Consider the following 15,888-nt stretch of genomic DNA (forward strand, 5'->3'; position numbering starts at 1 on the left):
TCACTATCTATTATATATGTTCAATGCAAGGAAATGCATTTTTATTATAGATGGATTGAAATGATCTGTTTGCTGTTGTGTTGTCTATCATTGTGATAAATAAAACATTATTTTGCATTGTAATTGTACTCTCTCCTTTTTCTGTTATATTTGTACTTGTGTTTATTTTATTATATTCCAATGTCCATTCATAATGTGTTAATATCTTAGGTTACTGCTTAATTAATGTCTTATGTAAAGCACTTTGAATTGCCTTCATATATTCAGTGTGTTGCTGTTGCTACAAAGGGTCACTAGATGTCACTAGATACCAAGTTATGAATAAAAAGTGCTACTTATGCCTTGCAATGAGTAAGGCATGATAAACATTATATGAGTCATATGAGGCACGTTGTTTTGTTGTTTAATTTGAAAGTTTTCCAATTCTTATTACTTTTCAAATGAAGAAGACTTTGTATGTTACACAACCTGCTTTGAGTGACTTGCTTATTCAATCTCGTTTGTGTATCCAACTGTCTTGTCAACAGTCAAACCCCTCTTGTATCATGATTAATTTCACATGATACAAAAAAAATAAGTATAAAGGACAACATTTTGGACAGTACAAAACGTATGCTTGGTTAGTAAAGAAAAATGCTTTCCAAATTGGTGTTGTTTTCATTGCATTTTAATTGCTTGTATTTGCTTGTTTGCTTTACTTTTGGCCATATAATGTTCCAATAGTGCCTGCAGCCTGCTTGAACTAGCCTTGGATCAACACTATCATAGATGTATTTTATCGAGTCTGACTTTTACTTTCGTATCTATATGAATAGATGTTTTTAACCACAACATGCAGCAACTCACTGAGCTGGCACTCTGACAGATATGTAATGACATGGTAAGACACAGATAGGATAGGCCTTTGATGATAATTAGAAAAACAAACAACCTTATTCTGATCATTATCATTATTTAAGACCCTTGTCACATAGTTATGCATAGTTAAGACATACTGTCTGAACTGTGCATAATTAAACATTGTGAGCTTGTAGATCTGCTATTTTTTCTATTCATCGTATAAATTAGTATAGGGTTTAAGTGGTAAAAAGGCAGAGGATGACCAGCCGATATATGAAAATGTATATGGTCTTTCAAGAACATCCTGAATGTCCTATTTTTTTTAAACTTCTTTAAAGTCTTTGGGCATCCCATAGAGAAGGACACTCAATACCATTACATGAGTTAGATCATATCTTAAACACACTACATCTTTAATAATATGGAATAAGACACTAACATATTCTGCACTTGGATGTAACTATTTTAAGTGACAGTAATGTTCTTCAAGGCCTTGAGGCCTTGTCAGATCTTTTAAACTAGAGAGATGTTCTAACTCCCCTTACTGACGTTCTAGGTGAACTGATCCAGTTGGTCTAAAATATGAATTACTTGAAGTTAGAAAACTCACATGACTTACAGGTGTCAAGATGTGAGTATGAGAGCATATGGGATACTTTGACAAGAGTAATAACACTGATTCCCGTGATTCAGCGTGATGACACATGCACATATTGAGAAACATGTGGATTCATACAGGAGAAAAATCTGTTAGTTGAACAGTAACATCAGCAATATGAGCTAACACATGATATGTCATACACAACAAACTTATCATTCTGCTGGTTTTGCTTGAAACCTGATTCCTGTTCAATTTAGCAATACAAAATATCTCTCAAACTGACTGTTATAAGTGATTGGCACCAAGCAAAATTAACCATACATGGCAGATTTTGTTAAACATTGATGTTTTATACATCAAAATGATTGGTAGCCACTGTGTATTCTGAGGAAGAAAAATGAAATGCATACTTTAGCAGTAGACTACAAACCGTAGACTTTGTCCAGAACCTGCTGTATTGGCCTTAACAGGACTTGTGGTGTCACATCTCCAGGGACACACAGTCTTTGTCCCAAATGATGCTCATGAACTATCTCACAAGAATGCTAGTGTCTTCCTTCATCTCAGTTTTTTGTAAATAAAAACCATGAAGTGAGATAACATTAAATTACTTTGGGTGTTCAAAGGTCTGGCTGTAACTGTACCTAACCCTAACTCCTGACACATCTGTATCACGTGCTTTGAAATCAAAGCTGAGGCCTTCTGTTTCCTGCTGCCTTATGAGTCTTTTTCATTCATTTCTTGCCACCGCACCGTAACCTTTTTTTCGTACTTTCTGTTGTTAATTGTATTTAAAGGTCCTTATAAGATGTGCTTTTTTTTACTTTGTCTTAATAATGCTTTTAATTTGACGTGTAAAGCAGTTTGAATTGCCTTATTGATGTGTGCTTTACAAATAGACTTGCCTTGCCTTACTAGACATTTATAACTGAAAGTATTCTATTGCTTCTTCGCCTTGCAAATGTTTCTTTTGTCACCAAGTGGCAGTGGTGGACAAAGTGCAGGTATACAGAGTAGATACTCCTGGTCCTGGTCAAATATATTACCCAAAAAGTAGTGGAGTAACAAACCATTTGGTTCCATGTGTACACTCTCAAAAGTCATGGTCCATGGTCTAATGGGGTCAAGACTACAGGACCAGGATAGCCTGGGCCCAAAAAGCCATACACCATATTTTTGTATTATTACCATACACCAGTCAGTGGTCCTCAAAGCCCAAAGGGGTCCGTGAGCTAATGCATATCAAACTGGGTGGGGGTCGTTGAAATTAAAAAATGATAACCAGCTGCCATAGAGACATAGACACCCAGAGGAAAGCACAGAGCTCTGTGTGAAGATTCCTGTAAGTAAAGTCTGCATGCATAGTTGCATACTGTATGGGGGCGTGAACGCGCAGGAGGAGGCTGTTCTCGAAGAGGACGAGTCGTGAACGCGCAGCAGTGTTGCCATGTCTGCTTATTATAAGCGACTTTGGGTTTGTTTTTCAGTAGTCTCTTTTAAGTATTGGTACTGGTAGTTTGCGGGTTGCATTTTTGGGCTCGTTTCTAAAGTGTAGTTGCTTGTTTCCTAATGTTGTCCCAGTGGTTCTCAAACATTTTGGGGACCCCCAGATTAATATGTAACCTAATTGTCAGCGTATCCCCATCTGAATTTATTTTTTGCCATTTCTAAATTGTCACCTTTTCCCCAAGATTTCTTTGTGCGTTGTGAGCTTGTAGATCGGCTATTTATAAATAAATAAATTATAAATGATTATATAAACTAAAAGTCTAGCATAGTTGCTTCTTTTGGGCTTGTTTTCGTAGACATGGTTGCTTATTTGTCTCACAAAATGTGGCAACACGGACGGGCGGTCTCAATCAAAGAGGTCTCATTGCTGTCTGAGGACGAAGAAGGGATCAGGATGGGAAACTTATTTTCAAACTTATACTACTTAGCCCCTTTCCCAGCCTTACTCATCGTCTACTACTACATTAGAAGAATAAAAGATGACAGCGAACACGGGTAAGAAACATTTAACTATACATTAGACCCCTGGTGTTAATAACGAACTAATCACATGTTAATCACATCAATCATGAATCACCGCTGAATAGCCCTTGAGCAAGGCTTCCATGCAGGGTCTGGCTGTAAATAAGTTTCGCACTTAGTCCAACACCCTGGGTAAACAACAAACTTTGCTTTGCTTTGCTTTGCTTTGCTTTGCTTTGCTTTGCTAACTGTCCTCATTGTAATAGTTGGCGACCGTTAGCCGTTAGAATCGTGGAGTCTCGCCGAGGGACACATGTGTTCTGTTTCGTTTTGTTTACATACAAAGTTAGGAAGCAACACAACACGGTTCATGTCAGCGTAGTTATTAATAACATACATTCAACACCATTATGTCTGGCTAAAACAGTAAACGATGTTTCGGATTTACTGACGCTTGCCCGACGGTACATGTTGCTTTCAGGAAATGAAGCCAACAGTAACTACACTTGTAGGCTGTGTTATCACACTAGTTTATGTGTCATAGGCCCTGCCCTAGGCTAGAAGTCATTCATTTGTGAAAGACAGACATAATGGCATGAGCTAAAATTATGATTAAGTGGTAGCTGTAGTATACAACTCTCGTAGACGTATTTATGATTCTGACGTTTTCAATCTACGAGAGTTGTAGGGTCAAATGAAGGTGCTTACCCCCAAGCCCCAAATGTTAACTGTCTCTACGGGGTAGTAGTTTAATGTAATAATCCATATCTTTCAATAAAGAAGTGTTTTAATGCCGTCTGTGGCCGAACGCCATTTTTTCACCCTCGTTTACTTCCTGTTTACATTGAGTGTAATTCCGGGTTTCACCAGATGGGCGCGTCACTACCGCCCATTGGGAACTTCCGACAGAATCGGCCACAGACGGCATTAAAACACTTCTTTATTGAAAGATATGGATTATTACATTAAACTACTACCCCGTAGAGACAGCTAACATTAAGGGCTTGGGGTTAAGCACCTTTATTTTCAATTTGTACATGTTTGGAGTGTCTACGGGGTATAGTGCTGAAAGTCCATGTCTCCATGGGGGGTGAACCCTACAACTCTCGTAGATTGAAGACGTCAGAATCATAAATACGTCTACGAGAGTTGTATTCTACAGCTAATTAAGTGGGCTACTACGCCTTTTTGTACTTATATGCTAATAATAAAATTATTATATAATGATCCATATCCATTAATTTAAATAACTAGTCTACAGACACAAAGTTATTTTGTTTTAGAAGTTAGGCTGTTATATTATTTATTATCTACGTAAGCAGTTTGGTATAAAAGCCAGCATTCTTAATTCGGTTGTACTTTTCATGCCCCAATAAGCTCGGTTTGTACTTCTACGCACGAGTGCACGACGGTATTGCGCGTCCAACATCGGCGATCTACAAGCCCACAACGCGTTGCGGATGCGACGCCTTATTATGGGCTTGTAGATCGCCGATATACCGTCGTTCATCGAAGCATACATAACTCCGCATAGACATCAGGCTTAGAACGCGAAGCTTTGGTGGGAAGCCGTTCTGAAACACATGATTTTGTGTAAAATCCACTTTTTGGCGTTTGGCCAGAAAGTAAAATATGCACACCTGACGCCCGAGAAACTTTGATTTACTCAAGAGCGCCACCTACAGATCTGGTCAATAGAAAACACTTGACATTTTCATGTCAACCGGTTCAAGTTGTATTAGCCATGGTTCACATGACGCTTGTATACAAGCGTCATGGTGCCCTGTCCCCCTGGTCTAAAGTTTTGTTCGATTTTTTCAGATTGCCATCGCTCACATAAACATAAACGTTCAGATTTCAAATATAAAGTGCTTACCACCGAGCCACGGATGTTACAAGGCGATGTGGACCGCGATGAGTACCCGTATCTCCCGTATTGTTCAATAAAAAGCATTTTAATCCCATCGCCGTCCATTTTCTCCAAATTGTCTCCTATACTTTCAACCATGCGACACTAATGGTTGGGAGGTGTATTGCACTCTGATACATTACAAAACAAAAAAAAACAAAAAAAGAAAATGGCCGGCGATGGGATTAAAATGCTTTTTATTGAACAATACGGGAGATACGGGTACTCATCGCGGTCCGCATCGCCTTGTAACATCCGTGGCTCGGTGGTAAGCACTTTATATTTGAAATCTGAACGTTTATGTTTATGTGAGAGATGGCAATGTGAAAAAATCGAACACAACTTTAGACCAGGGGGACTCGGCACCATGACTGTCATGGTATGACAGTCATGTTTCAGGGCTAAAGTTGTATGTGAGTGACTGTCACTGACTGTACTCCTCTGCTCTGCACAGGGGACCAGACCTGCAGACACATGAGAGGAGAGGGAATGAGAACAATGGAGATGTGTCAGAGGAAGACGAGAAGGAGGTGGGCTTTTTATTAACAGTATAATATGTATATCAATCTATACATACAGCAAGAATGTTTTGACTAGCTGCAATACCAGCACACTTGATACACACTTGCTCCCCTGGTGCCTTAAAAATGACAGTCTCAGAGTCAATAGCTCTGGGCAGACAGGGTTATTGTCTGCGGCTATAATAGTTGAGTGGTTACTGGTTAGTGAGCACACACTACTCTGTGTGTGTGTGTGTGTGTGTGTGTGTGTGTGTGTGTGTGTGTGTGTGTGTGTGTGTGTGTGTGTGTGTGTGTGTGTGTGTGTGTGTGTGTGTGTGTGTGTGTGTGTGTGTTCATGGGGATCTTTATTTATGGTTTTGTCTTGTGGACAGGTTCATATGAGTGAAAATCCTTATTGTTCAGCTCCTCAGACAATGTAGCATTATATACTGTACGCACAATACAGTATACACAGTACAAAGATAATCATTAAGGTTCTGTGCACTACGGTTCATGTTATCAACACTAATATAAACATTGTGCACAAGGTTATCAACATCTAATTGATGTTAAACATTGAGGGCATGCAGATGCTGTTAAGTTATAGAGAGATGCCACTTTGAGTGAAAGACAGAGTCAAGTAATCGCTCACTATTTAGGGTGTGTATATATGTAACTTTCATAGTGACAATTGATGGAAAACACTCCCTATCACAGTGCTCAGATTGCTGCATCATAATGCTATGATCATATGTGTCATTACTGTTATGTGATGCATCATAATGCTATGATCACATGTGTCATTACTGTTATGTGATGCATCATAATGCTATGATCATATGTGTTATACTGTTATGTGATGCATCATAATGCTATGATCATATGTGTTATACTGTTATGTGATGCATCATAATGCTATGATCATATGTGTTATACTGTTATGTGATGCATCATAATGCTATGATCATATGTGTCATTACTGTTATGTGATGCATCATAATGCTATGATCAGATGTGTTATACTGTTATGTGGTTCTTGCTTTAGGATGAAGCAGAGACTAACGGTGAGAAACAAGAAGAGGAGTCCAAACATCACAGCAGCAGTGGCAAACATAAGAGGAAGAACCGCAAATGTAAGGAGGTCACTGTCATCAAGACTGATCCCTCCCCCTCCTCTGGAAAACCCAGTCTGGACGACAAGGCTTTGCTGGAGGATCTTGACCGGAACAGAGGGCAAAGGAACCAAAGGGGCAGCATGGGAGCATCTTCATCACCCAGGGCTGGAAGAAGCAACCCCAGGCAGGATCCGGTGGAGGCCAGTAAGACCAGATCTAAGCTCCACAGCTCGAGTAAGTCCCAGGACAGGAGCACCCATGGCAGGAGCAGGTCCAAAGACAAACAACCTTTGCGCAGCCTGAACAAGTCTAAAGAGAGAGCAGCCGGCAGGAGACCAGAGCAGACAGGCAGCCGCTCTGACAAGCCAAGCGACAAGCCAAGCCAGGAGAGAGCAGGACGCAGGTCCAGACCACCTCTACAGGAGCGACCAGGTCAGTCGGACGCAGAGCTCAACAAACGGCCAACCAAGTCCCTGTCCAAGGAAGCTTTGTCCGGAAAAGAGAACTGTACCCCACATAGACGAGGGCTCCATAGGTCCGGGAAACGCAACAAGGACATCCACCAGGTCTCTGGAAGCTGTTCAGAGAGATCATCACAGCACAGCCACTCTCCCTCCAGAACCAGTTCTCCACCCAGAAGGCCTTGCAGCCGCTCACCAGACCCCAGGAGGAGGGACGTCGACAGGCAGGAGTCACCACAGAGGTTGGTGAACTCAAGTCTGAATACAGTAGTTCATTCATACAGTAGTTGTCTGATTATGTCAACAGTCTTTTAGCATTAGTGAAGACAGGTGTGTATGTGTCACACTAAAACAAACTAAAACTACTTTCATTAAAGTGTATCACTTATCTGTGTGAATCAACAAGTGAAAATATGATTGGTTTAAAGGAACGAAGACACAGACACAAACAACCAGCTCGAGACTGTCCGTTCATCCCCTATGCCTGATGGTAAGTATTGTGTAATGTATGTGATTCTGATTCTATGTGACTGAATCCCAGAGTTACAGCAGTACGGTAAGGGGAGGTCACAGGTGAGGCTTGATCTATGGTACTTTAAAGGGATATTTCACTTTCAAACATGTTTGGGGTCATTTTAACATCTACTCAGGCTTTTGTGAACACCCCAGACAGTTTTTAAGGTGCTTGATTCAGTATTAAGACATTTGATATTCATTTTTATCAGACACTTCAAACTCCATTTTAACCATGTTAGAATGATTGTAAACACATGTCCTTGTTTCCGGGTGAGTGCATTTTAATGGGAATTTAATTCAGAAAAAAACAGGGAAGGGGAGCCTTCTGAGAGGTTCCTGAGCAAAGTTAATTGACTTAAAAATTTCGAAATCGGCCTGGCCAACCACTCCATCACACGTTAAATGAGTGAAATTTACGAACGGCAACGCACCGACCGCATTGAATTTACAAATGACCGCAGAGCATTCAGTGCATATTTATGAAAGCACCCTAAATATTCTCATACTTTGGAACTGTTGCCAATTCTCTGACTGACTTTGTCAATTATAAACCTTGTCATTACCTCTTGATGGGTTGATTGCCTGTGATTGGATTAAACTCATTCATTCACTCACTCACTCACTAATGCATTTGAAAGGTTAGCCTAAGCTAGGACATTTATATGAATACACCTCTAGCATTTTTTAAGATTTTAAATGTTTAAGTGAGTCATTTCACTTTCATAACATTGTTTGTTGGGTTATTTTTATTTCTATGTTATCTATTTTTAACTACAAGATGGTTATAGGCTGCCACTGAATGCTTGTGTACTGTATGTGTCTCGGATAATTCTAGTTGAAGATGTTTAAATGATGATGCAGTTTGTCCAAGACATTGTTGTTGTATCTTTAATAACGGCCTATATCAGAAACAAGTGTTCCATGACCTTTGATATTGATGCAGGTGACGTTGCCACACCTTAGATTTTGCTCAATTGACACCACTGTGGGTTTGTGACGGTTCTCAACTGTCAATTATTTAGCTGGGGACCTCTTAGGATTTCACAGTGTGAATTTGGATCCCAGAGATGAACATTGTATCATATGAGGTTCTGTGTCCTGATAATGCATATCAAACTGGGTGTTCTTGAAATTAAAACGTTTGAGAATCAGTGGTCTGCACTGCACCCTCCCCAGACCAACAATGAGTGTTGGAGTGACAGGGCCTGCAGTATGCGAGGATGAAATGGGAAAAAAAGAAAAATCCTCCCCCAAAAAATGTTAAATTTCAGTTGAAATAAGGTAAAAAATTATTGTATTGACATGCATGCTGCATGTGTCATTTCAGATGAGGTCAAAGTGGGTGACTTAACCTTTAACCGCAGTAACGTCTTGAAAATAGATGGTGAATGTAGTGCCATTGTGTTCAGGTAAGTAATTTGATTTAATAATACTAGTTAGTATAGTTGTAATAATGTTCATCATGTCCTCAACACTCCAATACGTTCAAAACCCGTCTGCTCACCAGTACCCGCTCCAGAGATCATATTACACCCGTCCTCCAGGACCTACACTGGCTCCCCGTCAAACAAAAAATCCACTACAAAATCCTGCTTACCACCTACAAGGCACTCAATAATCTGGCCCCCCCCCACCTCTCCGATCTCGAACCTTATGTCCCCTCCCGTTCCCTCAGGTCCAGTGAAGCCAACCTCCTGGAGGTCCCCAAGGCCAAGTACCGTACCTGGGAGGACAGGGCTTTTTGCTGTTGCTGCCCCCCCCCCGCTCTGGAATGCACTCCCCAACCACCTAAAAAATGCCCCCTGTGTCTCACTCAATACCCACCTCCCCAACCCATGCTTAACCTTTATATTTTTAATCTACACGTCTTTTATGGTTTCTACTTAATAAAGCAGGTTCCCTGCTTTTCTTTATGTAAAGCGACTTTGGGTTCGCTATATAAATCTGAGCTATTATTATTATTATTGCATTATAGATTATAGCGCATGCCAAATTCTGCATGCTTTTTCTGTTTCCCCATTAAACCTTGTATCTCTGTACTTTCTCCACCAGGGGTCAGTTTAACAGACGTTCGGTGGCAGTGAAGAGAATTCCCCTAGATGAGTCTACATTTACCGACCAGAAGCTGGACCTGATGAGGGAGGCAGATGACCACCCCAACATTGTCCGCCTCTTTGTCTCCACTAAGGACCCTCTGTTCCAGTACATCGCCTTCAGTTCATTTGAAGCAACACTGTTTGAGGTACTGCACTGCCCAACAGATTGACTGAACATTATGTCTGGGTTTAGCGGACAGGATAAGACAGACACTTCAAACCTGGTGACAAACAGTGAAGCGTCTTATCATTTAGAAATGCTCTGAACCACACTGAACACAGTTAGTTGGACAATTTCATCACACTTTTGTCCTTTTACTACAATGATGCCTTGTGTCTTTTTCCAGTACGTGGAGAAGGATTTTGACCGTCACGGACTAGAGCCTGTAATGCTGTTTCAACAGTTTACAGAAGGACTAGGTCATCTACACTCTCTAAAAATAGGTAACTATTACTGACTACACTACAACATCATGTTGGAATTCTTTTTTATTATTGATTGTTCATGTGCAACATCTTCATGCCCAGTGTAAGTCTTGGCTTCATATGATTCTATCCTGCAGTTCACAATGGCATAAAACCCAAAAACATCCTGGTGTCCACCCCTGATCCTAGCGGTCAGCGGAGGCTCATGATCTCTGGGTTTGAAAATGCTTCGAGCTGTGCGATTCCGGTTAGTCATATTTGTAATGAATGATCTCTACCAGAACTATGTGGAGTACAACAGAATATGAAAAAACTTTAAACTTAAAAAAATATGAAATTCTCACAGCTGTACTCGATCATAATCTTCACTCTTCTTCTCTGTAGTACTTTCACGCATTTGACATCAAGGCAGCAGGAAAGGTGTTGGTGTTTGTGCAAAAGCCCTTTATCAACAACATACACAGTGAGCACTCTTTCATCATGTCCTCCCCTTTACACACAGGAAATGTATGTCAGAAGCAGTTCGTGAATGTTTTTTAAATATTCTTTAATGTAATTTTTTTTAATGAACATAGACAGCAAAAGGAAGTAAATGGGACGGATTGTGAAATGAGAATGAAAGTCACTCTGTTATGAGGTGCATCATAGTAGACCACCTTGTAATGACCCTCATGTTGGTTTTAACACTGTCCCCTCCAGATTGCTTTGTGACCATGGATCTTATGATACGAATGGGGTCACGAACAGTACTTTCAGGGTTGATAGGGTCAACCCTGAAACACCCATTCTTCTGGAAACCAAAGAAGTTGCTAGACTTCTTTCAGGTTTGTGTTCTTCTCAGCTCATGCGATTTATTTTTTTTAATTTATTTTTACCGACAGCAGCTGAAGTCTGTCTGTCTGTCTATCAGTCCCTCACACACAACACCACTGACCTCTTAACACACTGAGGAAGGCTTGACACCGAAACGCTATTAATTAAAAAGTACCAGAAGGTTTGTTTTTTTAATTGTCAGTCTTGACTGAGGGGGCGAGATGGTCCGGTTGAGGGGGCATCGCTCCCTCACGCCACAAGAGCAAGGGTTCTCAAACTGGCCGCGGCCGCCCAAAATAATCACATTTGAACTGTGGACCCCCCTACCTGACAAGCACTTGGAATTGTAGGTATTACATTTAGTTTGACTCGGTTCCACATATAAATATTGTGAAAATAGCCAAACTACAAGCTCACAGCGCCTCCCACTATGAGGCGATGTTGTGAGCTTGTGAGCTCGGCTATTTTTACAATGTTTGCCTCTTTCTTATGTAATATTTGACAATTTGGTATTAAAAAGTCATTAAATTGATTAAGAAATGTGCAGATACCCTGGCCTGTATACACATATACATGCAGTATAGTAGTATTGGTTTGTTTACTGTTGAGTGAGAAAATAATGTTGCACGTTAATTTAATCACCTGGGGACCCCTCAAAATAATTTGGGAACCACTGCACTAGAAGACGCCTGGCAGCTGACTGAAAATATTGTCTTGTTTTGTTGTTTTTATTCAGGAAGTGAGTGACCGAATCCAAAAGGAGCCGCTGGATGGACCAATCATGAGACGGCTGGAAAGTTGGTCGGTGTGCGCTGTCTCGGGTGACTGGTTACAGCGTATCGATGCGCCTCTACGGAAACGTATGAGACTAACTAATGTAGCACACATGCTGTTTTTAAATGTATGAGACTAACTAATGTAGCACACATGCTGTTTTTAAATGTATGAGACAACTAATGTAGCACACATGTTGTTTTTAAATGTATGAGACTAACTAATGTAGCACACATGTTGTTTTTAAATGTATGAGCTGTTTAATATTCTGTGCCGTGGCATCCTAAATGTTTAGAGCATTGTGACCGGAAAGTTGCAAGTTAGAATGTCAGGGTGGGGAAGTAAATGAGTAAAACTCACCCCTCCCTCAATATCCACCATTGAAGTGCCCTTGAGCAAGGCATATACCATAACCCCAAACTGTTCCAACAGTAAACGACTGATTGTATTGGAAAGCTCCCAGGTTTGAAGGTGTTATTAAACAAGTGTGAAATAGAGCATTTGTATTTGGACTTATACCCTGGATGAACAAATCGTTTTTTTCTCTTTTAATTGAGCTAAGCTTTCATTTCATAGCCATTTTTATGTGATTGCTACATCCTCTTAGCATCATAAGTAAGTTACGACTGCTGATCGAGTTAAGGCTGCAGATGTGCCACTCTGTTGCATCATACTTGTCGTCATCATCATCATCCATGTATCCAAACTATGTATTTTTCAGCGAATATCTTAGTTACGCCAACATTGATCTTGTGAAGTAGTTATTTTGCTCTTCTTTTGAGCCTACTGCTCACCACCTTGAGTTGCCTCTCTTCCACACACAGCACCTGCGGATGAGTGCATGCACACACACACACACACACACACACACACACACACACACACACACACACACACACACACACACACTCTACATCATGCTGGAAGTCAACCCTTTAGAACTACTTTATTATTTGGACAGATATGGGGGCCACTGTATTTTAAATTCGCAGGCTGATTTGTGTTCTAAGTCCATCCTGTTCAAACATAATTAATGCAAGGAATCAACAATCACCATCATTTATCATAGGCCTTCCACCTAGTGTGTGGATTTGGCCGTATATCCGTCCTTAACCCATTAAGACCTGAAGCAAATGTCTTCTAAATCCCAACAGTATTCTGAAAAAAACATGTTTCTATATCAATGGTGCTCAAACATTTTCATGTCAGGAACCCCCAAAATGATCCCCATCTCAAAATATATTGTTCCAGGGACCCCCAGAAGCAAAGATTTGAGTTAAAAATGTTCGCTTTAAAACAATATATATTCAAAGATTTGCACACATTTTCAGTTTTTCAAAAATAGCAGATCTACAAGCTCAGAGCCACGCTATGAGCTTGTAGATCTGCTATTTTTGAATAGCCAAAGTGTAAAATAATGCTTTTTAGCTCAAATCAAAAAGTGACACAGTTGCATGCGTTGCAGGTCTTAATGGGTTAATCTGAGAGTAGTAACCAAGCCTGAACCAAACCAACCATTGTTTATAAACACTAGACAGATGCCCGTTGGGAACGCATGTTCCTCCCGTTGTACCCGTTGTCAGAGAACTCAGTGCAGTACCATTATCATAGTACTTGGAGGCCAGTCTATAACATCATATTGATGACTTCAGGGATCTCCATATATGGGCTTAAAAGGGACATAGACTGATATGGAGATTTGTTGATTGGTCGAACGGTTCTCCAGATATGTGGGGTAAACGGACAGATACACTCAGAGATTCTGTGAATTTATACATGGATTTGTCTGAATCCCAGCCTGTCCCCGACACAGTTAAATGGAAGCTGAAATTCTAAAATATTATTTCCAGAGGCACTACTTTGCTAATAAAAACAAAAAATCATTTATTTATAAAATCTTTTATTCCCTCACATTTTCAATGTCTGTGTTTTGTTTGATGGTGTTTGTCTCGTTGGCAGATCTCACAGAATCACGTTTTCGTCGATATGATGGACGCCAGGTCAGAGATCTTCTCCGTGCGATAAGAAACCTGGTAAGACTGTGTTCTGGCAAAGACACTAAACCTGCTATGGTAGGTTACAGGTCATCGGTCACAGGTGATTGGAGATTGGTCATACGTTTGGTTGGACAAGGAAGAGGGCGTGGTTAATCCTTCCTTAAACCTGCATGACTTTGGCCCTTTGGTGTCTGCCTGTAGGGCAGCCATTTTGGATCTTCACAGCTAGCCGATATGGTTGGATGATCTTAGCCACTGTGTCATCAAGAATCATGAGAATCAGTAGGGCTTTATTTGTCACTCACTCATACAGTGACAAGCAGCTAAATGCTGGTGTGATGATGGTCTGCAAGACTACTCAGCAATACACACTAGATAATAAGGATAACACGAAACAGTACTGTACTGTATGATTTCATATCCAAATGTGTATGCTTGATCCATAGTTAAACGTCATAGGAGTTAAGCTGTATTAAGCTGTAGTGTGGCACTTTGAACACCCATGTTGATACAGACTCACACTCTGTTTCTACCTTCATGTCTCCAACAGAAGCATCATTACTGGGAGCTGCCTGATGAAGTCCAGAAGACGTTGGGTTTTCCCCCTGATGGCTTTGTCTCCTATTTCACCTCCCGGTTCGCATTCCTACTGATGCACACCTACGAAGCCATGAGCACCTGTTCACAGGAGAGTGCCTTCCAGCCTTACTATCCGAGAGATTATAGATGCACTAGAATTAGACAACTTGGAATGACTTCAATGGAATTTTTCGTAGAAAAAATAGCTGAAGGTTTGAGGCTTAAAAAGGTCTATTGACCGAAATGTTGCTTAAATGAAGTTGTCTTTATTGTGCAAGTGTAGACCGTGTGCCGGTCATTTTATTTTATTCTGTAGTTGAGAAAGTGAAAGCACACCAAAACAGGATGATGTGATGAGGCAATCGAACAGCACACTGCAGTGTGGGCACATTTTAACCTTACAGAGAAAGACACACAGAAAGCCGTTTGCAAAAAGCTGTTCTGCTGAAATATTGTGAACAATTTGGCATTTATACATGACGCTTCTCTGACGAGAGAAAACCAAAGTGTCTGCAATGTATGGCATTAACCCTAGGGGGTCCGCGGAGGTACTGCAGGGGGTCCGTGAAATTGTTGTTTGATTAAACAACATTTTTGTTTGGGGAAAAACATAACATGAATCCATAGCAATAAATGGAGGCACAATGGACAATAACATGGTATGTTTATACATATTTTGTTTGGTTGAAGACCCCCGTCTTAAACAATATCTGAATAGACTGAAAACAGCATAGTTTTCTAAAAGAATGATGGTCTTCATCTGAAGCCGCTATTTTAAACCAATTTAATGCCTTATTATCAACTAGAGAGACGGGTGCTTTGTTTAAGCTGATCATGAAAAGCTCAACCAAATATCACAATCTGTGTTCAAGAGGATCTGAAGTCAGTGCCCACACCAATCCCTGTGAGGTAGTAGTTGTATCATGCTTGTTACTATATAAAATGAATACATGTATTTTATTTTATTTCGTGCCTTGCTGGAAGAATATAATGTCTACTCTGGAATGTAAGTGTTCAAAAAGTGTTAAATAAATTAATGTATTCTTAAAAAATCATGAATATTAATTCATGCATTTGCAAAGCCTTGTCTTTAGTGAGGATACAATAGACCATTTTCCCTCTAGCCATGTTAACATGTCACAACAGGGTCAATCTGGGAACCCATCGCCAAATAAAAAGGAAAAACAGCGCCCTCTGCTGTTTTGTAGAGCAGAATCTGTTCTTGAGAGATTACAACAGGGTCAATACTGGTGTAATTGATTTATTGTGTATTTAATTCCAGTGAGCCAC

At 40.4% G+C, this 15,888-nt stretch overlaps 1 protein-coding gene across 1 annotated transcript; it reads left to right on the forward strand.

The window, feature by feature from the left end:
• Window positions 1–3,314: 3,314 nt before the first annotated feature.
• On the forward strand, window positions 3,315–15,829 carry LOC308097830 (serine/threonine-protein kinase/endoribonuclease IRE2-like). Its single transcript, XM_080445914.1, has 13 exons — window positions 3,315–3,445; window positions 5,776–5,851; window positions 6,867–7,639; window positions 7,826–7,887; window positions 9,241–9,322; window positions 9,966–10,155; window positions 10,357–10,453; window positions 10,573–10,682; window positions 10,820–10,898; window positions 11,135–11,259; window positions 11,985–12,108; window positions 13,982–14,055; window positions 14,570–15,829. The coding sequence occupies exons 1-13, from the start codon at window positions 3,345–3,347 to the stop codon at window positions 14,834–14,836; spliced, it is 2,160 nt and encodes a 719-aa protein (XP_080302040.1). The 5' UTR covers window positions 3,315–3,344; the 3' UTR covers window positions 14,837–15,829.
• The last annotated feature ends 59 nt before the right edge of the window (window positions 15,830–15,888 follow it).

The sequence above is a fragment of the Gymnoscopelus braueri genome (assembly GCF_963280865.1).
Source record: "Gymnoscopelus braueri genome assembly, chromosome: 13".
NCBI lineage: Eukaryota > Metazoa > Chordata > Actinopteri > Myctophiformes > Myctophidae > Gymnoscopelus > Gymnoscopelus braueri.

Coding starts and splice junctions, on each gene's coding strand:
- LOC308097830 (XM_080445914.1), top strand. CDS start 3,345: ATGGGAAACTTATTTTCAAACTTATACTACTTAGCCCCTTTCCCAGCC. Junction 12,109..13,981: donor CGATGCGCCTCTACGGAAAC/GTATGAGACTAA, acceptor TCTCGTTGGCAG/ATCTCACAGAATCACGTTTT. Junction 14,056..14,569: donor TCCGTGCGATAAGAAACCTG/GTAAGACTGTGT, acceptor TGTCTCCAACAG/AAGCATCATTACTGGGAGCT.